We start from the raw sequence: 26,769 nt of genomic DNA on the forward strand, positions 1-26,769 counted from the left end.
CTTGAAAGGAGCTTGAGTTTTGAAAGGTTGGAGAAGTGGTAAAGTATCGATAGGAACCGATAGGGTCAGCTATCCGCACGCTCTTTAGAAGGCTGCAGGGGGAGCAGTATGTTCAGGTACGATCAATGTTCTAGATAAGGCAAGGAGGGAAAAAGAATGTTCAGAGAAGAGGTTGGTGATATACAGACGTTTCATCATCACCTTGATCAACCTGAATTACAGAAAGCAAGAGTTAAAGAGTATGGAAAGGAAAGGAGGAGTAAAGAATGGGGCTCACCAGGAGTTTGAGGTTGCTACCACGAGCTAGGCTGATGCCACAGCACTCTAGCCCGGGCAATAGAGTGAGACTCTGACTCAAAAAAAAAAGAATTGGGCTCAATTAGCAGGTGCACCCAGCAGTGCAGGGATGAATGATAAAGCTACCTGTTGTATACAGTAATTACAAATGATAAAGTATAATTATAAGTGATTGTATTTTTTTTTTTGAGACAGAGTCTCACTCTGTTGCCCAGGCTAGAGTGCCGTGGCATCAGCCTAGCTCACAGCAACCTCAAACTCCTGGGCTCAAGCTATCCTTTTGCCTCAGCCTCCTGAGTAGCTGGGACTACAGGCATGCGCCACCATGCCCGGCTAGTTTTTCCTACATATTTTTAGTTGGCCAATTAATTTCTTTCTATTTTTAGTAGAGACGGGTCTCGCTCTTGCTCAGGCTGGTTTCAAACTCCTGTCCTTGAGTGATCCTCCTGCTTTGGCCTCCCAGAGTGCTAGGATTATAGGCATGAGCCACCATGCTCGGCGGGTTTGATTTCTGTTATGTCTGTTTTTGAATAGAAAAGTTTACGTGGCTGCATTTGTTTCCTAGGGCAGCCTTAAAAATGAATACAAAGTTGTCAGCTTAAAAGAACAAAAATTTGTTCTCTCATAGTTCTGGAGGCTAGAAGTCCAAAATCAAGGTGTTGGTAGGTTGATTCCTTCTGGAGACTCTGAGGAAGAATCCGTCTCTTGCCTTTCTCCTGGTTTTTGGTGGCTGCCAGCAATCCTTGGTTTATAGACACACTGTTCCAGTCTCTGCCTCCCATTTTCACATGACCTTCTCTTCTGTGCGTTCTCTGCTTCTTATAAGAACACTTAGCATTGGATTTAGGGCCTGCCAACGTAACCCAGGATGATCTCATCTCAAGATTCTTAATTACAATTGCAAAGATGTTTTTTCCAAATAAGGTCACATTCACAGGTCCTGTGTGGACATGTCTTTGGGGGAGGCACCCTTCAACCCAACAGTGGCATGTTGGCTCCTTTGTCATTCCTGGCCAGATTCTTTGCAAATGCTTGGCGTTGCTGAGCTGGTAAGGGAGACAGGACAAGAGAGTAAGGTCTGTGCTTCATCATCCAAGCTCTGTTAGCCGAGAAAAATGCAGAACATAATCATTTGACAGTCATTAAATACCAGCATTTTTCTCTTTGATTGAATCGTTATGTTTTTAGGTATTAATGTCTGAAAATATTTTCCTGTATTTCCAAGTCCCAGCGTCTTCCTCAATTCACTTTCTATGGAGGTGAAGAGAATATGACAAAATACTATTTTGCCTTAGCTCCAAATACCCGATCTTGAGTAAATCAGTAGTGTACTGTGTTTTTCTAGACACAACAAAGATAATTTTACTTCATCACTTCCCAGATAGGGCTTTTTTTTATTAAAGAGTATTAATCCTCCTCTAGTTTAACATATATAGTTTTATATTATAAAATGCATAATTCTGTGGATTTAAAAAATGCACAGTTAATACTGGGCATCGTGGTACACACCTATAGTTCCAGCTACTCAGGAGGCTGAGGTGGGAGGATCGCTTGAGCCCAGGAGTTGGAGAACAGCCTGGGCAGTATAGCAAGACCCTGTCTCTAAAACGAAAACAAAAAACCACAAAAATCCCATAGTTAATACAGGCTTGTGGCAGTAATACTTAATATAGAAAGTAAAAACTGAAAGCTCCCTTCTTCCCCCATTAAGTTTGGTGTAAATTTTTCTGAACCCTCTTTTATGGATTGTGTTTGTAGGCACTGTACTGAGCCAATGATATTAGACAGCACAAAGCAGAGTGGATATATTGTCTTACCTACTTGTCTTGAAGATAGTAAATAGCCTTTAATTCCATTGCAGCAGCATTTTCATGTTTTTAATATTCAGGATTTTCTAGGTTCCTTGGTTCAGCGTGGAGATAGTATTTATTTATTTATTTATTTATTTATTTATTTATCTATCTATTTATTTATTTATTTCTGAGACAGAAATAAATTTATTTATTTACTTCTGAGTCTCACTTTATTGCCCAGGCTAGAGTGAGTGCCGTGGCATCAGCATAGCTTATAGCAACCTCAAACTCCTGGGCTCAAGCGATCCTTCTGCCTCAGCCTCCCGAGTAGCTGGGACTACAGGCATGCGCCACCATGCCCGGCGAATTTTTTCTATATATATATTAGTTGGCCAATTAATTTCTTTCTATTTTTATAGTAGAGACGGGGTCTCGCTCTTGGTCAGGCTGGTTTCGAACTCCTTACCTTGAGCAATCCGCCCATCTCAGCCGCCTAGAGTGCTAGGATTACAGGTGTGAGCCACCGTGCCCTGCCGGAGAAACTATTGTACTCGCCCTGTTTTAGAATTTTCATTTTCATGTTCACCATTATTTAGGCATATCCCTTAGCATATAGTTTATATCATATATAAGAAAAAGTACTATTGTTCCTACTTTCTTTCTCCTAAAGATTCTAAAATCTTTTTACATATTTCTCTTTGCAGATTTAATCCGGAGACTGAGTTCACTATAGAAACACCCACAATTGTATCAATGGTTGGGGAAAGATAGTGGCAGCAGGCAAAGGAAAAACCCGCTCTCACATACTAAGAAAATGAGTATGCTAAAGCCAAGTGGGCTTAAGGCCCCCACCAAGATCCTTAAGCCTGGAAGCACGGCTTTGAAGACACCTACAACGGGTAATGCTTTGTTTTTCCTTAACAGCAAATAATCCTATATGACTTCAATTTGAAATTTTAACTTTAAAGATGACTTTATAAAAATTAATATTGAAACTATATGAAGAAAATTTTACCTAAGACAGAATTTTATATGTGAAATCTTACTGAAGGGTTACTTTTTTGTAGTTATCTTTTTTATTTAGTTGATTTAATATAAAGTGCTTAAATAGTTGTCAAATCACTTCAGTATTTGGTCCTTAAAATGTTAAAGTATATTTCTTTAGATTTCTTCCCTATATGTCTTCCTGAATTCCTTAGAACCTTTCTTCTTGGGTTTGGGACATGTACAGAAAACAAAAACTGACCTGGCTTAAAAGATTGTATTGCACTAATTGACCTGAAGTTGGCCACTGGCATCAAGGGAGTGGGCAGGATAATGGCTTATACCGAGGTCAACAAGGGAAACTATCCCCAAACATTTTATAGGTGAACCAGTGCCCTTCATTATCTTCAGCGATCTGTTCCTCATCTATTCTCCACCTCTTCCTCTGCCATTTCAATTTCTGTCCCATAATGATCACTCCGGGTTTTTAATAAGAGAGACAGGAAGGAGGGCATCGGATGCTTGCTCTTATGGTCTTTTTAAATGTGATTTATATACTATTAGATATGTTCTCAGTCATTCCAGATGGTCAGGTGCCCACCATAATCTATTAAGTTCAACATTGTTTCTTCATGTTCTTCCATAAAGACACTCATGGGTTCTCCACAAAAGCGGGGATCTTTGTGTTTGTTTTTTTCCATTGCTGTTTTGCACCCACACACCTAGAACATTGCCCAACTCGTAACAACAGGAGCTCAGTAAGTGTTTGTTGACTGAATGGAGATCCCAAGTTATTTACATTTTATGTATCACGATGAAACAGGGTTCTTATCAAAGAAAGCATAAAACATCTTAGATGAAGAGAAAGCTTTATGGATAAAACAAAAGACTACCAAGAAATAGATTTGTCTCAGAAATGTATATTCTTGGGGAAATCAGTCATAATTGGCACTCCTGTTCTCCTTCCCCTCAAAGACTTTCCTCTTTTTGTTTTTATTTATTTATTTATTATTTTATTTTTTGAGACAGAGTCTCGCTTTGTTGCCCAGGCTAGAGTGAGTGCCGTGGCGTCACCCTAGCTCACAGCAACCTCAAACTCCTGGGCTCAAGCGATCCTGCTGCCTCAGCCTCCCGAGTAGCTGGGACTGCAGGCATGCACCATCATGCCTGGCTATTTTTATCTATATATTTTTAGTTGGCCAATTAATTTCTTTCTATTTATAGTAGAGTCGGGGTCTCGCTCTTGCTCAGGCTGGTTTCAAACTCCTGACCTTGAGCAATCCACCCATCTCAGCCTCCCAGAGTGCTAGGATTACAGGCGTGAGCCACTGCGCCCGGCTGCCTTTCTTCTTTTTAAGACCCCTTTAAACATCAACCCTTCCATGAAGACTTCCACTATTGTACTCGCCCTGTTTTAGAATTTTCATTTTCATGTTCACCATTATTTATGCATATCCCTTAGCATATAATAATATGTGTGTGTGTGTGTGTGTGTGTGTGTGTGTGTGTGTGTGTGTGTATATATATATATATATTATAGTGTATAAATAAGTCTTTGAGTCCAGGGATCATGAGTAATTCCACTTGGTTTCCCCAGTACTACCTAGCATACACTAGACATTTTTTTTTAAAGAGTAAAGCAGCTTATCAATACTAAAACTTAAATGCTCCAAAAGAAATATTTAATAATTGCCAAGGAATTCAGGGCAGTTTTATGAATTGTTTTTCAGAAATTCATGCTTACAGCACCCCATGAAGAAGAATTGTGATGTATAAAAGCTAGAATATGTTCTAAAAGTGACTGGGCTGGCCTTGGTCACTGGCAGGTTATTATCTGTTCTCTCCGAGAACATCTTCCAAAAGAGAAAACAAAAATCCTCCACATATCGAAACTTCAAAGTCTCCCATTCTATGTTGGGTAAAGGGATGTTAGGCACCCACTCAGGGCAGCCAGACCACTCTGGGTGTTATATTCTTTGCCAGTCAGGCCTCGGACCATATGTCACCTCCTCTGGGAGGCCTTCTGTCACTAATCTTTGCAAAGCAGTCTCCTCCACAGCACTGAGACTACCTGAAATTACCTGGAGTATAACTTTACTGTGTGTCTCCTTACCTCTAAGCTTTGATCCTATGAGAGGGCACAGGCTGTGCTGTCTTGCTTTGTCCCATAGTGTAGAATAGTACCTGTAACTAGTCCTGGAGTGGTAGGAACTCAATAATCATGTGCAGAATGAATAAATACGTTATTTCATTTAATCCTCATTTTAAAACCCTCAAGAAAAAAAGAAACCCTTAAGAGAGATATTACTCTCCCCTTACAGATGAAGAAATTAAACTCAGAGAGGTTGTGTAACATCCTAAGATCATGATATGCCTAGCAAAATGGTAGCGTGATTGAGAATGTTGACTAAATATTTAATTAATGCTTGTTGGATGACGGCATGAATAAATTTCCAGTGTCGATATTACATTTCTGGCAAAATAATAACTACTGTCTTTCCCATAAGGTAAAGATTACACAAATTTGTATTGCCATACCAGGGTGTTTGGCAGGTGCTGTCCTTTTTCTTTGCTGTGATTTCCACCTTGGCTGTCAGAGGAGTGGGGTTTATTTGGTAGTCCTGCAGTAATGATGGTAGGGGCTGCGGCCCTGAATCCCCTCCTTCATCAAGCCTAATTGCAAATGGTCCTAGTTTTTATTAGCTTTAATTGACTAGTGTAGGAACAGAGCCCATATCAGTGGATTCAATGGTATGTTCAGGGTAGGAGATGGAGTAAATAATGAAATCGTACTTATGTTATGCACATAGGTCTTGGAAGAGGACTAATTTTTGTCTTGCTTTGGCTTCTTCTAATCTTAATTGCAACTAAGGAATAAGCCTCACCCACCAGCTTCAGTGACTTTAGCAGCAGTAAACATGGTAGTGATAGATCAAGTACTCTGCCTCCTCACTTAAAAAAAACAAAACTAAAAATCAGAACACCTCTGTAAGAGTGGTTGGCTACACCTGTGGGCTGTTGGCTTTCTCTAGTTTATTTTCTTTTACATTAGAGATTGTCTGCTTATAAATTGAATCTTTTCTGATCTTTCTTCTGTTTTCAGTTGCAGTTCCAGTAGAAAAAACAATATCCAGTGAAAAAGCATCAAGCGCTCCATCTGCTGAGGCTCAAGAAGAATTTGTGGATGACTTTCGAGTTGGGGAGCGAGTTTGGGTGAATGGGAATAAGCCTGGATTTATCCAGTTTCTTGGAGAAACCCAGTTTGCACCAGGCCAGTGGGCTGGGATTGTTTTAGATGAACCTATTGGCAAGAATGATGGCTCAGTGGCAGGAGTTCGGTATTTCCAGTGCGAGCCTTTAAAGGGCATATTTACCCGACCATCAAAGTTAACAAGGAAGGTGCAAGCAGAAGATGAAGCTAACGGGCTGCAGACGACTCAGGCTTCCAGAGCTACTTCTCCTTTGTCCACATCTGCAGCCAGCATGGTGTCCTCCTCCCTGGCCACTCCCTCAAATATTCCCCATAAACCGTCCCAACCAGCAGCAAAGGAACCTTCAACTACATCTCAGATCAGTAACCTTACAAAAACTGCCAGTGAGTCTATCTCCAACCTTTCAGAGGCTGGCTCAGTCAAGAAAGGAGAAAGAGAGCTCAAAATTGGAGACAGAGTATTGGTAAGTGGAGAAATGTCCTGAGGTCATTGTGTTGAATTGAGAAACAACCACCAATGAGTGGTTGAAATATACACATGGGACCTCCTTGGCTCAGAATCTGTTCTGAAGGGATGACTACTCATTTATAGAGAAGTTAATGAGCTTTTCTAGTTCAGTTTATGTGTAAATATGCAACAAATTAGAAACTTGCTATATAGTTTGTATATAGTATTAGCATGAGCATAGATTTGCAATAGTCTACTCTAGTTTTATCTACCAGTTTAGCCAAAAGAGAAGAATATTGAGTTTATAATTTGTAAATATTAAAGTAACCTTACTTGACAAAGCAAGATCAAAAATAGACTTAGATGTGTTTATAAAACTTTGATTTTTTTTTTCCTTATGGTTTTTAGTTTTTGCTTTAAGGGTAGAGTGTGGGTGGATACGAGATTGTGCTTCCTTAAATGTCTCGGAAAACTCAAGACGTCAGAGTGTTATTTCAGAATTTCTGGGCCTTTTATTTTTAATTTTTTTTTTTTTGAGACAGAGTCTCGCTTTGTTGCGCAGGCTAGAGTGAGTGCTGTGGCATCAGCCTAGCTCACAGCAACCTCAAACTCCTGGGTTCAAGCAATCCTACTGCCTCAGCCTCCTGAGTGGCTGGGACAATAGGCATGCGCCACCATGCCTGGCTGATTTTTTTCTATATATATTAGTCGGCCAATTAATTTCTATTTATAGTAGAGATGGGGTCTCGCTCTTCCTCAGGCTGGTTTCGAACTCCTGACCTCGAGCAATCTGCCCGCCTCAGCCTCCCAGAGTGCTAGGATTACAGGCGTGAGCCACTGCATCCGGCCTCTGGGCCTTTTAAATGATCAGATTTAGATCTAGGAAGAAGAAAGAAATGTACAGTAGTTTCTGTTTTACTAATAAGCAGGAAACACAAGGTATAAGGTCTATATGCTGTACATTCTAGAACCTCTGAATTTATAACATAATGATTGATTTTTTTTTATTAAAAGAGGGACAATGTAACAGTGCTAAGAACCCAAACTGACTCCTAGCTTTGCCTTTGTGACTTCAGTAAAATGTTTAACTTCTAGTGTCCTAATCTGTAAAAGTGAGGTGAATAATAATACTAACCTCATTGCTTTGTTTTGAGGATTAAATTAGATAATGCATATAAAATTCTTAGCAATGCCTGGCACACAGTAAACATTCAAGAAATAATAGCTATTTTATTCATTTTTAGAACAAAAGTACCATTTTAATGAGTATGTGTGTGTGTGTATTTTTCCCCCTAGCAACAAGGCCTTTCTGTGTTGCCCAAGCTGTACTCAAACTCCTGGGCTCATGTGAACCTCCCACCTTAGCCTCCTGAGTAGCTGGGACTGTAGGCATATGTCACAATGCCTGGTTTTTGATGAATATTTACATTTCACTCCTTTTTTTTTTTTTTTTAAAGAGACAGAGTCTCCGGCCCAACCTTCTGACCTCATTCCCGCCTTCTCATTCCCCTTTCTTGGTCCACTCCAGCTACACTGGCCCTGTGCTATTTCTAAACAACCCAGGTACATTCCCACTTCAGGATTTGTTTCTTCTGCCTGGAATGTTCTGCCCCCAGGTTTTTCTCAGGATTGCTGCCTTATAGTTGTTCAAGTCACGGTTTAAATGTCACCACCTCGGGGATCCTTTCCTTGGCCATCCCAACTACAGACACCATCGGCAGCACTATCACACTACCTTATTGTGTTTTTTTCACAGCACTCTTCACTATTTGAAATTATCTTTTATTTATTTACTTATTTTCTATTTCTTTCTGACCAGAATTTAAGCTCCACAAGAGCTCAGAAGCTTCCTGTCTCATTTGCTATCATATTCCCAGCACTTGGACAGTGGCTGACACATAGTAGGAACTCATTAGATATTTTTGAGAATCGGAGGGTTGAGTTCAGTCATCACATTATATCCTTAGAGGAGTAAAATTGTAAAGTATGACAACCAGAGGTAGAATGAGGACCAGTGAAGGTTTTACCTTTCTGTAGGAGAGTTCCCCCCTGGAGCTGCTGAAGCTGGACTGGCTCTGTGCTTGCCGTAGTGTGAAGCACCTGTGTGGGCTCTCGTTTCCCAGGTGGTTAGGTTTTAAGTGAGGGCTAAATTTATATTTGGCAAATACCAGTTAACCATATTTAGTTTTATTTATTTATTTTTGAGACAGGGTCCTCACTCTGTCACCTGGGCTAGAGTGCACTGGTGTGATCATAGCTCACTGCAGCCTCAAACTCCTGGGCTCAAGCAGTCTTCAGCCTCCCAAGTAGCTGGGGCTACAGGTGTGCACCACCATGCCAGGCTAATTTTTAAAAATTAGCCTTATTTGGCACCTGACTGATCCCAGGCGCACAGTGCACATGTGTGGAAAGCACCCCACACTCTCCAATGACCTGAGAAACAGCAAACTGGCCACCTGTTTAAAAAGTTTGAGGACCACCAAAACCAATGCTGGGGCTAATTTTTATAGAGAATGGGGGTCTTGCTCTTGCTCAGGCTGGTCTTGAACTCCTGACCTCCTTCTTCAGCCTCTGAAGTGCTAGGATTATAGGATGAGCCACCGTGCCCAGCCTATATTTGGTTTTTAAAATAAGCTGTTATTCTAATAACTTAGAATAAGGCAGATAAGAGTCCACCTTACAAAATTTTGTTGCTCACAAGATTCCTGTGAAACAACCCCCTCATTACCACTCACTGGACATTCTATAGCTTCATAAATCAAGGCACAGTGAGATGAAACGGCTTGTAACACCCAGTAACGAACAGATGAGAGAGTCCGGACAGGATAAATGTTGTGGTTTCTTGTTTGTAAGCCCATTTGTTAGCCCAGCAGAGTTGATCAGTCCTTTTTTTTTTTTTATTTTTGTTACAAGAGCTTACAGGAAGGTATTTGTCTTTGTTCCTACAACATTTTGTAGAAATCTTTTGAAGCAATTACCATTTTTTACAGGAATTATTTGTCTGAATTTCTCTTTCCCCCAGTGGCCAATACTGTATTCTGTTGATTTTTGTATTCCAAGAGCCCAAACACTCAAGAAATAGATAATGAATGAATGAATGAGAATTTTAAAATCTGAGATTTGCTAAAGCATGAAAATAGTAGCTACGTTTTCCATTAGTTGAGTTTCTGGTTTAAATTAATTTTGTCTCCAGTAGTAATTTCTACTTCTGTTTTAGATGGATCAGTGTTAGGAGTTACATGTTCGTATTCTGAGAATAAAGAGAACGAAGTGTAGTTACTTTGTTTGCCATGGGAACATATGCTTTTGTTTTTTGTTTCAATGTTGAAACTGTTTTTCCTTAATAATCTTAATATCTGTCTTTGGAGCATAGATTTCTTAGGTATAATTTGAAAATAGTGACTTATATTTAATGTAAATGCACATACTAGAATGTTCTATATTCTCTGGAACACATGAGAAGTAAAATCTAACCTTTACAAGGTCATATTTAAATGTTTAAAAATTTTTTTGACTGTAGAATGATTAAGTAAAAAATTATTTGAGTGACTGAGTGATTTTAGGACTTCAGGTGACTTTCTATCTCTGTTGAAGGTATTTCAAATAATTATTGCTCTTTTACAGGGAAAGGGAAAGTATATTGTCTGTTTTATGAGTCAAAAATTCCAAGTTTGGTACGAGAAAAAATATAAGAAAGCTTCTCATTCTAGGAACTAGTAATGGAAACTAGTAATCTATTTCAAACAAACGTGGCATGCTATATTTTTTTTCTCATGGTACATGTATAGTATATTACCTGCATTTAGAGAAATAGTTGCTAATCTCTTGTGATTATTTTTTATAAAGCTGATCTGAATGAAGCCTGTGGTTTGCTTGGAAAATTACTGACCGCAGCCTGTTAGATGCCTCTTGGAAAAACCATTGTCATGACAGTAACAGACTCACCCCCAAAGAATTCAACAGATTATCCAAAGAGATTGCATCATCTTTAACACGCTGGTTCTACTCATGTGATGTTGGTTGTATTGCTGCTGTGGATGGTGTGGTATGAGAGGAAAGAGGACACTGAGGCCAGTTTTATATATGTGACTACTTCTAGATTCCATGAATACCAACAAGAGTACTGACGAGTCCAATGTGCCAGATCTAGAACTAGGACTCTCGCCAGCATGGGCAAACTAGCTGCTAACATATGTCATGGTCTTATGCTGTGTCGAGCAATTTTATGTGGATTATCTTAATCCTCACAATAGTCCTAAATTACCCTGATTTTACTAATGAGGAAACTGAGATTTAGAAGGTAAATAAAAAATTTGTTCCATCCTCAGCCATAGGATGGATATCCTGGTTCTTTTACTTGTGTTTACATAGAAGTTTTTTCTATGGAAGCCCCACCTGAGAAGGTCACCTTTCATTTGTTTTGCAAATGTTTGTTTCATTTGTTCTGCAAATGCCTACTCTGTGCTCTGCTGGCATTGCACATGGCACTGATGAACACAGCAGTGTGCCCACCTATCCTCCACCTCCAGCCTTCCTCCATGACACCTGTCATGACACCAGGACGGTGTGTAGTATCCCAGAGCTCTCTCACCTTTGTCATGCCCTTCCTGCCTAGACCACCTTGAAAGCATTACTTCATGCCTGTAACCAGTTTCACAAAAAAGTTTTTTTTTCCTCTCAAAAGAAATTGTATAAAGATTTGAAACTTTTAACATTTTCCATCTTCAATAAAGGGTTAAAGAAAGCTGGGGAAAATGCATGTCATTCCAAACTTAAAGTTATAGTCTGAAAAAGATTATAAACAAATATCTTTAGTATTGAAAGACTAAAAATAAACTTAGTATTGATGTTAAAAAATTCGGAATAAAAAAAACTAAGTAGGAAAAAGGAAATAGTAAAAATGAAAAATAAATATAATAGAGAACACCAAAAACAAACAGGAAGGGAAGAATCTAAAAGCTGGTTCCTTGTAAAGACCAATAAAATAGATAAATTACCTTCCAAAGGTATTGTAAATTGAGCACAATCCCATTAGATTTTTTTTAGAATTAGCCAAATGATTTTTTTTTTTTTTTTTTTTGAGACAGAGTCTCACTCTGTTGCCCAGGCTAGAGTGCTGTGGCATCAGCCTACACATGATTAAATAAACTTGTTTAACCTAAATGGCTATTGGCAGGGCTGTTTTATTAATAATAAACTAGAATTCACCCATATTGGGAAATGACATGCAATTGTACAAACAAAAAAGGATGTTGTCTGTGATCTGATATGAAGTAAGCAAGGTACTGAACAGAGCATGTAGTGTGTATATGTTATTGCTTTCTATGAGTAAAGATGTAAAGGAAGGATGAGAAAATATACTAATTGTTAAAGTATAGGGATTATGAATGGATTTTGTTTTCCTTTAATGATTTAAGAGTTCTATTTTTATAGCAAATATTTATTTTGGAGCAGGAAAATTCCTCTGGAGTAATAAAGCATTTTTCTAAGAAAGGGAATAATTAATTAGTGGATGGCCTTAATGACTTCATACTTCATAGCCTGTTTCATTATTGGGATATATCAGGTATTGAATCACTCTGGTAATATAAGTCACTGATGTTAACTTTGTTAGTCTTCCTTCAGGAAAACTCTAGAAGAGCTGAAGAGAAGGTAAAGCAAAGAATCTGCTAGTGGAAATGATAGAATGGAACTTAATATTAGTTGGAACCACAAAGAATGAAGCTATAGAATTATGTTCATCGCTTCATTTTAATGTCTTTGTCTTCCAGGTTGGTGGCACTAAAGCTGGTGTAGTCCGGTTTCTCGGGGAGACAGACTTTGCAAAGGGAGAGTGGTGTGGTGTGGAGTTAGATGAACCTCTTGGGAAGAACGATGGTGCTGTTGCTGGAACAAGGTTTGTTTAGAATTGCTCAACATCTTGTCTCTTGCATGTGAAGATGCTGAAGCAGATCTCATCATATGTGTATAATAAAATGGAAATGAGTGTTTTAAAGAGCTGCATGTTTCTTTTTCTTTCTTTCTTTTTTAAGAAAAAAAAACAGGGTCTCTCTCCTTTGCCCAGGCTGGAATATAGTGGCCTGATCATAAGTTCACTGCAGCTTCAAACTCCTTGACTCAGGCAAACCTCTTGTCTTAGCCTTCCAAGTAGCTGGGACTACTGGTGCATACCACCACACCCAACTAATTGTTTTATTTTTGTAGAGATGGGGTCTTGCTATACTACCCAGGCTGGTCTCAAACTCCTGGGCTCAAATGATCCTCCCACCTCAGCCTCCCAAAGTGCTGGGATTATACTCGTGAGTGACCGAACCTGGCCACAACTGCACTTTTATTTCCTAAGACCCGTCTACTGATTTTTCTCCCGTTGGAATTGGAGTTTTTTTTTTGACTGTCTCTTTAGTATAATGTGCAGTATATATGAGTAGATTCTGAACAAACATTCAGTTTATTTTTAAAAATAGAAAGTATTATGTTATCCTTCTGGCTTCTCTCCCTTTTGATAGCAGTCTACCTCTGAAATAGTACCTGGGCATCTAGGAGTGGGGGTGTCCAGGATGGAAGCATGGGTAGAAGGTAACTACCTTTGTTAGGAAAAGAACTTTAAAATGTGTCTTCATATCTGATAAGAATTCTATCCTGTGACTGGCAAGCCAACCAGGTAACCTCTTCCGTTTTAAGGACAACCCCATTCTCAACCTCATTCTTGCCTCCTAGACACAGAATAGAAGTCAAATAATGCAAACAAATAACGCAAGAGGAATTCCCCACACTTTTCAAAATGTTTTGAAGGCTTTGGGCACAGGTGTGGTATATATGATGCATTAGTAGTAGTAATATATAGTATTTTAATGCATCACTTGATTATTAAAGTGTTCTAGTTAACATTTATAAAGCATACACAAATTGATTATAATCATATGGGCTTACCAACAAATGCAATAATAATGACTTACAGAGATAAAAATCTCCTGGTGCAGCAGTGATAAGCCTTCCCTCTTAATATTAAAATGTTGTAATTCTTGAGAATCATAAGATTGCCAATGTCAGTCTCATAACTGACATTGCTAGTTAATATTTCTCCATGTCACTTCAGTGGATCTGCCAGAGTTAGGTTTTTGTCTGATTTCTTTTTCTCTTTGTTTGGCTTGGTTTTATGACGTGGTATCAGGATATTGCTAAACTCCTCTGCTGTATGCTTATCAGATGGTAGAAATACTCCCTCTGCATAGACTCTCAGTAACAAATGAGCAATCCGACTCTGCATATCACATTGTTATTAGTGTGTTTTCTGAAACATCATTGAGGTTATTTATTAGCCTCCATGCATGTGAATGGTTGAGTTCCCTCCCAGCAAACCAGTTGCAGGTTGGAAGAGCTTTTGGTTATAGTTGCTATTTCTTATAATTCAGTTGGTTTTTCTTATACTCTTATTGTTCTCTAAAGGTATTTTCAGTGTCAACCCAAATATGGCTTGTTTGCTCCTGTCCACAAAGTGACCAAGATTGGCTTCCCTTCCACTACGCCAGCCAAAGCCAAGGCCTCCGCGGTGAGGCGAGTGATGGCCACCACGCCTGCCAGCCTGAAGCGAAGCCCTTCTGCCTCCTCCCTCAGCTCCATGAGCTCGGTGGCCTCCTCTGTGAGCAGCAAACCCAGCCGGACAGGACTAGTAAGCTGCCCTTTCCTCATTACCTGCCTCTGTTTCCCGGGCGTGACAAATGCCCGCTGTCAGGGCACCTGCTTTGCTTGTCCTTGTGCTAAATGTTGCTTATAGCTTGCTGTGAAAGTCCTTGCAAGTAAGTTTTGAAATATATAACTCCAGAAAGATAGGGAAGGGGTTTTAATAGACATTTTCAGAGTTTTAAAGGTTGAAATATGTACCAGTTCTTGGTGACTCTGTAGTAACTACTGCTTGGCCTGACATAAGGGATGAATTCTTTTCTCTGAAATCATTTTGGGTCAAAAATGACAGGAAAATTGGAGGGATCCCTTTCCTCAAATACCTTTGACTCCAGACAGTTTTAGGAACTCAAGTATTTTCAGTAAAGGTGTGTTCTTAGAATCCTAATGTTGTATTAATACAGTCTCACCTGCTGAAAGCAGTTAATGTGTGGGGCATTCCTGACTTGGGCTAGAGGACACAGAAGGAAACTTGTTTTAATTTTAATTTATTTTAAAAAATTTTTAAGTGATAAAATAATAATTGTGGACATTCATGGGGTACACAGTGATGTTTCCATACATATAATATGTAGTGATCAGATCAGGGTAACTAGCATATCCATCAAGTCAAACATTTATCATTTCTTTGTGGTGGCAAGAAGGGACCTTCTGGAACTTGAGAAGGATACAAGGAAAAGCCGGGTTGTGTTTTGTTTCTTCTTTTCATCTCCTCTGGTTCCTCTTCTGCTCTCCTTCTTTTTCCCATTTAGAGCAGTAAAAATAGAATCATCAGAATTAAAATAGGCAACTCCTCATTCTGTGTGTTAACGTGGTATTTTATTAGGGTGAAAAGCCCTGTCCTTAAGCTTATTTACTTGAAGTGAGGCAAATGCTGTTTAAATTAGAACTGGCAGCATAAGATCCTTCTCCAGACTGAATGGAGATCTCTGCTTTGTGATGGCTAGCGGCAGACGGGAGTCAGAGTGTACAGTGTGTGCCGGGGGGCAGGGTGGTCAGCCCTTGGTCTGGTTCTGCCTGCTCTTCCGTTGTCCAACAGGGAAAGGAACGCAGGGTGGTGGGACCTTTCAGTGGGGTTTGTTCTCCTCTGCCAGCCAGCTGGATTTTCTTGTTCTTATAGTCAGGTAAAATAAATACCGCTCAGGCTTTTTCAGTTTGCATGTGAAAAGAAAGTCTGCATCTTCAACAGAAAAATTACTTTTATGAGAAAAGTACAACAAGAGCAATGAAACAGGCAAAAAAAAAAAAAATCCAAACTCCTTTTTTGGGCAAAGCCTTGTTCAGAGTGGGGTCAGCAAGCTTTAATACTGACATCCCGTCTACTCTGATATTCTAGGAACAATTCCATGGAAGTGTCTACTCTGGATTAGGAATTCTTTCTTGAGTAATTTTTATTACCTTGTAATTATAAGTGTCCATTTCTTTGGGAAATACCACGCTCTCCCTGCTCCCACTGAGCTTTCCTCTTACTTTTCAGACCAGTGCTGATCCTCTTAGCTCACCTCTTTCAATGAAGAAAATTGACAAGAGAGATGAGTCTTCTTGCCTTGTGAGACTGCTTATTTTTATGTGTCTTTATTGTGGGGTAACTATAGTTTCTAAACAAAAAATCACTGTAAAAGAATACAACAAGGACATAGAAGAAATAGAATTGAAAGTGTGATTTCAATTATATTGCCCAGAGATGTATTTCTGTCCCAGAAAAACATAAATTGAAAGAAAAAATATTTTTTTTTTTTTTTTTTTTTTTTTTTTTGAGACAGAGTCTCACTTTTGTTGTCCAGGCTAGAGTGAGTGCCGTGGCGTCAGCCTAGCTCACAGCAACCTCAAACTCCTGGGCTTGAGTGATCCTTCTGCCTCAGCCTACCGAGTAGCTGGGACTACAGGCATGCGCCACCATGCCCGGCTAATTTTTTTATATATATATCAGTTGGCCAATTAATTTCTTTCTATTTATAGTAGAGACGGGGTCTCGCTCTTGCTCAGGCTGGTTTTGAACTCCTGACCTTGAGCAATCCGCCCGCCTCGGCCTCCCAAGAGCTAGGATTACAGGCGTGAGCCACAGCGCCCGGCCAGAAAAAATATTTTTTATTCATTCTTCAGTGATTACAATGACTTAACTGTTACGGTATATGTGCTCCTGTTGGGCACTGCATATCTCGTCAAACCTTGCAGTCGTATTTATCACCGCCAGCCTCATTTCCTGTGGCACATTGACTTTTGCACAGTACTTTTTGTCACAGCAGTCGCCAAAGCCCAACTTTGTGAAGATATGATGATATTGAAAGGAATATAGTACAATCTAATATTGAATTGCCACAAACTAGTAGTTTGCATGGTGTCCAACAGATGTTCCTGTGTTTCCCTGGAAATTTTAAAACATCCCACAGTGCCCCTGGGAGTTTGGTGCTTCACCCTGGGGTATCTCTGCACATGCTTTGGGAGCCTCGCATTTAATGTATTCAGGAAAAAAATGTTACTAAGAGAAAGTATAATTTAACCATATAATGGAATTGAGAAGTAAGGGTCAGATGGTTAAAAGAGAAGAAGAGTTTCCCCCAAATATGTTTAAATAATTAAAGAAATTAATTGAAATGGCAGAGGGCAATTTGAATTCCTTTCCTCTCATAGTTACCAAATTGCCAAATCATTAGTTGATGAAAGATCCTCGCTGTGAGTCTGCGTCCGTGCATCCTGCGCGAGGGCTCAGAGAGACTAGAGCAGAGCCCTCAGGTGCTGAAGGAAGCTTGGGTTGCCGAAGGTGAAGTAAAGGCTGAAGTGATCCGGAGCCAGCAATGGCCAAGTAAACAGCCTGGACAGCACTTTCCAAGGGATGAGGCCATTGCTTACCTGCCTCCCAGCCTCCGGAGGCTAGCTTGGAAGCACATTATTCAACTTTTGCCCAGTTACCTGTTGACATTTAACAGAAGGTGGCTTTTCTCTGGCTTTTTACATGATTTTTAGCCTCAAGGTGGTGGGTTCGGTGTGTGAAACAGCAAAGATGAATGGATGAGGAGCTGCACACATTGTTTCTCCACTACTGTGACCCCGTCCCCGCTTCCCTTCCTCGTTTTCCTCTCTCCTTCTCCTCTCTCCATTTTTTTCTCTTTCCTTTCACCTTCCTCCTTTCTCCACAATTTCTCTTTCCCTTTTGTTTTTCTCTCTCCTCATCATTTTCTTCCTTTCGTTCATGTGTGTCTATACGTGTGCACACTCAATCATTCACACACACCTTTGAAGGCAGATACAGTTTTCCTCTTAATCTTTATAAATCTCTGTGATGATCGTGGTTCAAGCCCTGAAGCTGGATTCCTGGGTGAGAACTTCGACACCTTTCATTTTGAAAGAAAGATGGAGAAAATCCTGACAGAGCTCCAACTGTTTAATCAATTGAGGGAAAGTTTGCGACTCGAAGGGCGAACACTTCATTACTTAATGATATTTAAAAGCTTAGAAAGCTTTAAAAAAAGTCTCAACCTCAAGTCTAGGGATCAAAAGATTGGCCAAAATGTCATAACAAGGAGATAACTATTAAGCTCGGGCTGAAATCGAGTGTAGAGAAACTTGTTAAATGGGTTCTGTGGAATTTTTCTAGATTGCTACGCAGCCCTGTCAGCTGAGCTCAGGGTACTTAGGATTTGAGCCACTTATTCTCCTTCTGAACACCTTCCTGATTGATCCGTGACCTCTTACATTGATGTGTTCTTTGTGAGATTTACAGGCAGAAGGAACACACTGTCTTGTTTTTTTTCATGAAAAGCCTTTGCTAATCCATGCAGGCAGCTCGCTTTGCTGAGGAGGTGCCGCATGCATGCAGTGCTCCTTCCCTGCCTCCCTGACTGCACCATCGCCCTTCACTTCTTTAACTTTCCTTTGCAGTTGACTGAAACCTCCTCCCGTTACGCCAGGAAGATCTCCGGCACCACTGCCCTCCAGGAGGCGCTGAAGGAGAAGCAGCAGCACATTGAGCAGCTGCTGGCTGAACGGGATCTAGAGAGGGCGGAGGTGGCCAAGGCCACGAGCCACGTGGGGGAGATAGAGCAGGAGCTAGCCCTGGCCCGGGACGGACACGACCAGGTGAAGTCTGGTGCTGACCTTGTTGTGGAGACGGTGATGGTTTCTAAACTGAGTGAGGAGGCCCAGGGGCATGCCCGGTGCTTGGCGCCGAGGAGCTAGTCTGGAGAGCACTGGAAATGAGTGTACATTTCTTGTCTGAGCTTGTTTGAAAGCTGTGACCTGGGGCACCTGTTTCCATCATCATAGAGATGAAGTTTTGTTCTTCTTGATTCTACTTTAGTCTTTGGTCTTTACGTCCAGGTCTTTTGGCCTGTCTGTGTTAGGCCAGCTTGTTTCTTAGGACCTTACCAGTGATTACAGCTCCTGTTTGTAGATTATACTTTGTATGTGTTTCAGCTTCAAAAATGGTGAGAGTTGTTGTAACATTGCCCTCTGTTGCTTTAATGGTGTGGTTTTTCATCTAGCTTCCAGGAAAGCTCCCGAGAGTAACCCATTACGGTAGAAAGCATTTTAATGTGACAGGGTTTTAGAGTAATGCCCACCCACCATGGTAACACTTACCTATAGCTTTTTGGAGGTATCCCGGGGCCCGTATCTAGGTCAGAAAGAGGCCACTCACTCACATCCTTGCCTTCCCCAGCATGTCCTAGAATTGGAGGCCAAGATGGACCAGCTGCGAACAATGGTGGAAGCTGCTGACAGGGAGAAGGTGGAGCTTCTCAACCAACTTGAAGAGGAGAAAAGGTGACCCCAAACTGTTCCAGGGTGCAAGTGTGGCCTTTCCTTTTAAATGATCTTAGAAAAAAAATTCCTATTAACCTTATTGGTGTCAACCCTTAGAACCAAAGCAATGACTATGTGTTCAGCAGAAATTGAACTCTTCATACTGTGTGAAGAGGGCTTGCTTTGATTTGACTTTTTTCAGCAAGTTTGGAATTATAATTAGTCATGGCCTGATTAATTTAACAGTAAATGCCAAACGTCCTTTTTTTTTTTTGAGACAGAGTCTCACTCTGTTGCCCCGGGTAGAGTGCCGTGGCGTCAGCCTAGCTCACAGCAAACTCCAGCTCCTGGGCTTAAGCAATCCTTCTGCCTCAGCCTCCTGAGTAGCTGGAACTACAGGCATGCTTCACCATGGCTGACTAATTTTTTCTATATATTTTTAGTTGGCCAGTTAATTTCTATTTTTAGTAGAGATGGGGTCTCGCTCTTGCTCAGGCTGGTCTCGAACTTCTGACCTTGAGCGATCTACCAGCCTTGGCCTCCTAGAGTGCTGGGATTACAGGCATGAGCCACTGCGCCCAGCCCCAAATATCCTCTTGAGGATGGCTTTAGTTAGTCTTGTAGAGGTAATGTCAACCTAGTTTTTACCTGGAGCCATTCCTGGTGAGAGGATATTCTAGGCCCAAGTTACCTAGTATTTACGAAATTGTATCATGTCTGGTGGGTGATAATAAGGTCTCTGTCCTTGAGAAACTCAGTACCTTATTAGTAAAACAAAATTCTCACATATGAAGCATTTCAAGATCAGTATGTAAATCAAATGCTAAGTGGTGTGTGACAGAGAAGTCAAGTCTGGTTCTTATAAAAGGAAGTTTCTCAAGGCTGTGAACAAACAAGATCTCTAAAAAAAGGTGTCTGCATGGAAACCAGACATCTCTGGGTTATAGGAAGTTTGTCCTCTGTTGGATTTAATGCCATCTTTCATCATTTCTGAGGACAGCAACTTAATTCAGTAATAACCTAGTATTACCGTGTGCTCAGGACAGTCATAAGCAGTGTCGCATTGAGCCGGCACAGTGAGGGTACAGTACTGTCTCTTACCAAGAACGTTACTTTCTCACTGGTGAGAGACACACTATACAGGGGAAGTTCTCCTCACCTTTAAAAAAATGGCTGCAGGTAAATGAGAGACTATGATAGACCTTTCTAGACCCTTCTGAATGCCATGGCACCCTTCCATTCGCTTCTGTTCTTAAATTGGCTCTTTGCAGATGGCCAAGCTGTAGATATGTCTCCCAGCTCTCATGTGATCTTGAGGCCTTTATTTAACCTATGATGATATTTCTTATTTAACTCACTAGGATTTTTTTATTCTGAATTTTACTGGAAATGCTGGCGAGTTTGAAGGGTTTTGTTTTGTTTTACTTCACATGTAGGTTATGAACTTGATCCACCTTTTCCTTCCTTCTCTTAAAGGTTCACAATGTAGTTGTTACTTGGAGTTTGTAAATCCTCAAAATGTCATTATATTTCATTGACTTTGTGATGGCATTGATTGAAACCCATACCCAATATCAGAGATTTTAAAATGTGAGAAAAACCTGCATTTAGAATCAAAGAAATAGGATCTTTGATTGTGTCTCCCCCAAATCATTCACAGCCCTGTGTTCCCAGTCTTGGAGCAGGTTCTGATATTGTCCCAAAGCCTTTCAGATTGGGGGTGTGTACTTAAGAAGCTTGCTAACTTCACCCTAAAATAGCTGATGTGGGGTGATACAAGGAGAGATTTGTTTTCTGTGCTAATTTCCCCTGTGTTCTTTTATTGGAAAAGAGAAATTCTAGACTTGAAATCTCAAAACTATTTCTTGGTGATCATTTTCTTTTTGCTTGTCTTACCTTGATTAGATCCATAATGATGTTTGTGACCAAGAGAACTAGCTGATTTTTCTAAAGTCTTACCTCATGCCCTCTGAAATTAGTACCTGGATAAAACTTTGACGTTTCCTAAATAATTAGAGTATAGATCTTAGATTTATAAATCAGAGGCCTTAAAGATGCTTTTTATAAAAATTTTCCACGTCTCTAAGGCATTTTTTTCCACCATCTGCTGAATTCACCAGGGTATTGATTACAGATTTTTGGGGGAGGGGGTGGATAAAGGTGGATGTTTCTTAATTACTTTTTTAAGTGCCTTGTTTTGGTTTTATTCCACAGGAAGGTTGAGGACCTTCAGTTCCGGGTTGAAGAAGAGTCAATTACCAAAGGTGATCTTGAGGTAAAATGCCCTCCAGCTCTCTAAAGCTTTTATAGGTACCAGTGTTGAGAAACATGGGTGAAATAATGTGCCAACTGACACGTGTGGCCGGGACACTCAGCTGAGGGAATGGCAGGAACCCCACCTTCTCTGGCCAAGCTGGGCTGTGGGTGTGGCTTTACAGTGAGGGTGCCAGCCCTTGAGCCTGTGACTGTGGTGTACCATCTCCTGTGGCCAAATGAAATTCTCACTATTCTCATGCTTCAAAATTCAAAACCCAGAGTTAGATTTAATCAAGTCATAAATCTGGCAGTGCGTCCTAAATTTAAAGTAGTCCTAAGTGAGACTCTATATGTTCCTCTGATTATTAACAATGGCATTTTTTATTTCATCATAATAATCTGTAACAAAGCTCTTTTGCTTTCCAGTTGAGCAGCACAGATTCTTTTATAACCCTATAAAAGGAACAAATTATAGTTTCTCATGGTTAATTTTTTAAAAAAGTAATTACCAGAGCAAAAAACAAGAGCAATTTATATTTCAACTTCTTTTACTTCCGTGGCTTATTTAAAGTTCATAGATTCTGCTTTAGTGTCAGGTTTCTCGTCTCTTCTTAACAACTATTCATATTAGTTTTTTAATTAGACACAATTAAATGGCTTTGTTGGTTTCAAGCAACTGCTATATATACGACAAATGTAAATTAACATTTAAGAATTTTTCAGATTTTTGGTTTTTTAGTAAAAATTGCACTTCTCTGTGCATTTTCCCAAATACCCATTTTTTGCTGCCATTACAATTTTAGAGTCTGTCGGCTGCCTACACCTTGCCCTTCCAAACAGGAACTCTGATTTCTTTGGAAATGAGTATCTTTACACTCTTTAAGGGGAACATTTTCTGACTTCTCATTTTCTAGGGCCCAGAATTTAATGGTTCATTAACAATTTAATAGGTATCTTCTTCACTCATTTCACATACAGTCACAATCCTTTAGTTGACTTTTGTGTTGTTCTCATCCATTTAAAAACACCCAAAATCTCATTAGAAGTTTCATATCATCATCTAATTCATATGAAATACAGCCTGTGTTGTTTGGGAGGGTCAAGTTAAAATATTTACATCAGCACTATGCTAGCAGAGTCTGTCTGATAAACTTACTTGAAATTAATCAAATATAGTTATCTCGAAACACTAACACATAGTGAAACCTTAGTTAAATCTCTTTTTTGTTGTTGTTTAATTTTTTTATTTTTTTACTGATAGCAAAAGAGCCAGATTTCTGAAGATCCTGAGAATGTAAGAGGGCACTTAACTGTGTGGATATTTCCCTTGTTAACACAGATTGATTATGGATTAAAATGCTTATTGATACACTCAATTACTAACGGCATAATCTGACCTTGGAACATTGACCTTAATATTTCTGTGCATGTGGCTTTCAAAGCAATTACATTTGTATCCTGAAGAAATTGTATGTAATGACTAAGCTCTGTAAATTCATCTGTTTAATGAATAGGCCAATGTTTGCTTTATAAAGAAGTTTACCAAAAAGGAAAAAAAAAAGAAGTATTTTTGTCTGGAGGCTTGGCCTTCTTCACCTAATTCATAATATCTTCTAATTTTGGAATTATTCCAAAAGAGACGATAGCTGACTGAAGCATAAAACATAGTAGATGCAGAGTTGTAGGAATTCTGGGGAAGTTTCTCAGGCTGCTTGGTTGTATTTCCCACAAGAAAAGGCAATTGTGAGACTCCCGGTTCTGACTGGCTGCCTTCCCAGTGCACGCCCCCTGCTGGCCAGTGCCTGCCAGTGCAGCTGACACAGTATTTTCCCTAGTTTGTGAAACTGGAGGCGGACGTTCTTCAGTGAAGACACTGTGTGTTTTAAATTTATTGTTATTGAAGTGAGATTTTTCTAGTAGCAGGGCTACTAGGCATGTAAGTGTTTTCTTTATCTTCCTCGCTCTGATTAAGATCAGACACCCGGTACGAATCTTCCTGAAGTGGCCTCCAGAGCACTGCTGCTCTGCGTACCCTGCCAGCTGTGATGCTGATTGAAAAGAACCTGACAACTTTTTGCTTGGGTTTACTACCACGAGAGAATGACATTAAAACAAAGGACTCCTTTTCTTCCAACCAGCTCCTGGCAGCTGAAATAGACCACTCGCGACTGAACCTTTTAAAAGGTCTTCATTCTGAAGGGTTCCTTTTTGTGAAGCTACTTCAGTGATCTGGGTCTCTTCTCTGCTTCCGAAACAGGCTCCCGCTGCATCCGGTGTCAGTCCGCATGGGATCTCCCTCCTGCCTCTCTTGTGCGCTTCTCGCAAAGCCTCCGCTTTCCTTCTCAGCCCCCTGTCCCAGGACTTTCCTCTTGGGATACTCCGTGTCTTATTTAAGAAAGGAATAATTTTAAAAGGAGGGTTGTCCTGTTTGGTGGCACGTTTTCACTCTCTGCTGTGGCATGGAAGTGGATCACCAGTTCCCTTGCTGCTAGTTGACCGGATGCCGCTGTAGAGCCCCAGACAGATTGTGTGTGCACCCGTCAGCAAGGAGGCATTGGCGATGCTCATCTGGAGGGTCTCTGGATGGTGAGAAGGTCGCATGAAACGTGTATTTGCTTTTTATCTGGAAGTAGTGGCCTTTCACCCCGAGGACACTTAACACAGTGTCAAGAGAAGAAAGGTTCTGTTACCTTTTGCCTTTTCCTATCACTGTGTTTTTGGATTTCAGTTCCTGAGGCTGTGCCCTCGATATGTAGATCTGGATTAGATTCTTTTGTAAAAGCAGGTAAAGTTGAACAACTTCTGTCTGAGGCACATAGGGACCCAAGGGGACTATCCAGACAATTAGATTTTGAATTTTATCTCGGTATTTTCATGAAGTGTAAAGAGATGAAACAGACGAAGTTTTAAGAAATTTTTTCATTCACCTTTTAAGTGTCCCTTGATGGTTTCTCTATACCTGGTTCACAAACAAGCCAAGTGACCTCTTGAATGTATTGCTTTCCCCTGAGTACCACTAGAGTGAGTGCAGTTGTTTATAACCTTTATTTTTACATTCCACCTTTTACTCAAGTTCTGTACTAGTATGTTCGCTTTATTTAGAGTCTGTTGTCATTTTTTCATTGCCCATAATTGTCCAGACTGATAGGTCAGTTAGAACCACAAAATATTTAAATTGATACAAATAACTAGCAGCTGCTGAGAGCTGCCCTGTCGGTAGGTTTTGTTATTCTGATAACTGATATCCTCTTGGCTAGGAGAGGTGGGTGGGGGGAAAGGTACATTTGGATACCTAGATTATTTCAGATTGGTTAAGATTCTGCTGCACTTACACCTCTTAGAACAAGATTGCCCTGTGGGTTCCTCATTAGGTTACACCTGAGGACGTGGTGATGGGAGTGCGGAGTACCTGTGAGATCCTGGAGGCTCTGATCACGTTAAAATCTCACCAGCTCTCTGTGCACGAGTTCACTCATGCCTCTGTGTTGAGTCACCCTTTCTTAGCTTTCTTCCCTCTGAGCTGATAAAATGACTTCACCTAGGGATAAAAATAATAAGCCCCTTACCAGCTTGAGCTGAACTTTTTCTCCTGCTCTGAGCCTCTTACTTGGTCTGCTTCAGAGAATGGGGGCTGTGGAGGATAATTATTACTGAATTTTCACTTTGTAATTCTGATTCCTTTATCCCCCCCTGAAAACGAAGAGCTTTTGGGAAATCCACTGTTGGAAGGAAATTAAGAGTTTCCATGGCTCCCGACCTGTCATATGTGAGAATCTGACTCACACCCTTCCTACCCGTTTCTGGAATAGCCGCTGGTGTGATTTCCTAGGCTCTAGTTTCTGGTTCCCCTTTATTAGGGTTATTACTTGACCCTTTTCATGTTAAATTATATGCCCAAATGCAAGGATCTGCTCTAAGGACTTAGAGAACACTTTAAGGTTATGACATTATCTCTTTCATGTTTAAGTGATAATGATGATCATTCTGAGGGTTAATCTACTTTTTGGAGCCATCGAGTCAGTTACATACACATTAATGTCAAGTAGCCATTGTGGGGAGGAGGGAAAGTGATAGTTTAGAGGGATATTAACTTCTCTAATTTGTGCTGATAAACTTCACTTATCAATATAACTTATATTTGGCTGCATGCATCTGACACTTCATCTTGCCTCATGTGTTTTTCATTTTTTGTTTCCGAAGAGACCAGCTCATGTCCTGTGCCCACCACCACCCTTTTGTCCATAGCGCTCATCCTCACCCAGCCTCCTCATCTCATTCCATCCTCTTCCCTTCTCCATTACCCTTTTTGTTCATCCTTTGGCGGAAGGTACTGGTGGCTCAGCCTGCATGCCGCGCTGTCTCTCCTTTCGTGCTGGCATGTCATGGTGGCACTGTTGTGTTCTCTTCCTCTTCCTTTTTACTAACAGACGCAGACCAAACTGGAGCATGCCCGCATTAAGGAGCTTGAACAGAGCCTGCTCTTTGAAAAGACCAAAGCTGACAAACTCCAGAGGGAGTTAGAAGACACTAGGGTAATGGTTTTCACTATTTCATGAAGCAGACCCATGCGTGTGAGTGTTGGACACCTCAGGTGACGCACATTGTAACTGGCCGAAGCCTGACCCAGTGGTTCAACTGAGTTTGGTCTTGACACTGTTCAGATGTTCTTGAGCTTACACTGATGGGTAGGCATAGGTGTTTTATATCGAATCTTTTGTCAAAAGTAAAGACTCCTTTGGTTAACTCAACCAAAATTGTGTCAGAAACTTTACAACCATAAAAACTAATGGGTAAAACTGTATTTGAAGTTCTTTGTATTAATACCTTGAAATACATTTCTCCAGTTTGCCACAAGCAGTCAATTGTCCTCTTGTTCTCATATTCCTAGTTATTGGATTTTTTTCAATGACTTTTTATTTCATTAATACTTTAGCTCTCTTTTCCTGCCTCTTCCCTGGCCTTGAGGCGGAAGGAAATAGAAACACTGGCTCTTTTTGATGAGAGTTAAGGACTTTTACCTCAGTTATCTTTTTTTCTTGATAACTGATCTCTCTTTGCCCCTTCCTCCTTTGTGTTACCCAGGAGATTAAAATCTAGTGGTCAGGAGGAAAATGTGTGTTGGGAACAGAATGGCTTCTTACTATCTCCAGCTTATGGTGTTTGGCCCTTGGAGCCAGTGCATCAGTCATGCTTTAGTTTATTTATATATTAAAGCACCTATATAGTGCTTACTTTGTACCAGGCACTATTCTAAGTGCTTTACAAGTAGTATTCAGTCTCACCACAACCATAGGAGATAAGGGAGTATTATTGTTCCCATTTTACATACAAGAACACTAAGGCACAGAGAGGTTAAATAA

The 26,769-nt window shown here is 40.3% G+C and overlaps 1 protein-coding gene across 7 annotated transcripts in view; it reads left to right on the forward strand.

The window, feature by feature from the left end:
* Positions 1 to 26,769, forward strand: part of CLIP1 (CAP-Gly domain containing linker protein 1) — a 105,755-nt gene that overhangs the window by 25,888 nt on the left and 53,098 nt on the right. For 3 of the 7 annotated variants that reach the window (XM_075996520.1, XM_075996521.1, XM_012782258.3), the window contains exons 2-8: positions 2,795 to 2,989; positions 6,178 to 6,749; positions 12,505 to 12,629; positions 14,180 to 14,402; positions 18,293 to 18,490; positions 19,071 to 19,174; positions 21,368 to 21,428. In XM_075996520.1, coding sequence (XP_075852635.1) covers positions 2,905 to 2,989; positions 6,178 to 6,749; positions 12,505 to 12,629; positions 14,180 to 14,402; positions 18,293 to 18,490; positions 19,071 to 19,174; positions 21,368 to 21,428 — 1,368 coding nt within the window. In that variant the 5' untranslated portion in view covers positions 2,795 to 2,904. Of the gene's footprint in view, positions 1 to 2,794; positions 2,990 to 6,177; positions 6,750 to 12,504; positions 12,630 to 14,179; positions 14,403 to 18,292; positions 18,491 to 19,070; positions 19,175 to 21,367; positions 21,429 to 22,670; positions 22,704 to 25,836; positions 25,942 to 26,769 lie in introns of all 7 variants that reach the window. The other 4 variants (XM_075996518.1, XM_012782255.3, XM_075996519.1 and 1 more) reach the window with 2 other exon arrangements.

This window comes from Microcebus murinus, chromosome 22 (assembly GCF_040939455.1).
Source record: "Microcebus murinus isolate Inina chromosome 22, M.murinus_Inina_mat1.0, whole genome shotgun sequence".
Lineage (NCBI taxonomy): Eukaryota > Metazoa > Chordata > Mammalia > Primates > Cheirogaleidae > Microcebus > Microcebus murinus.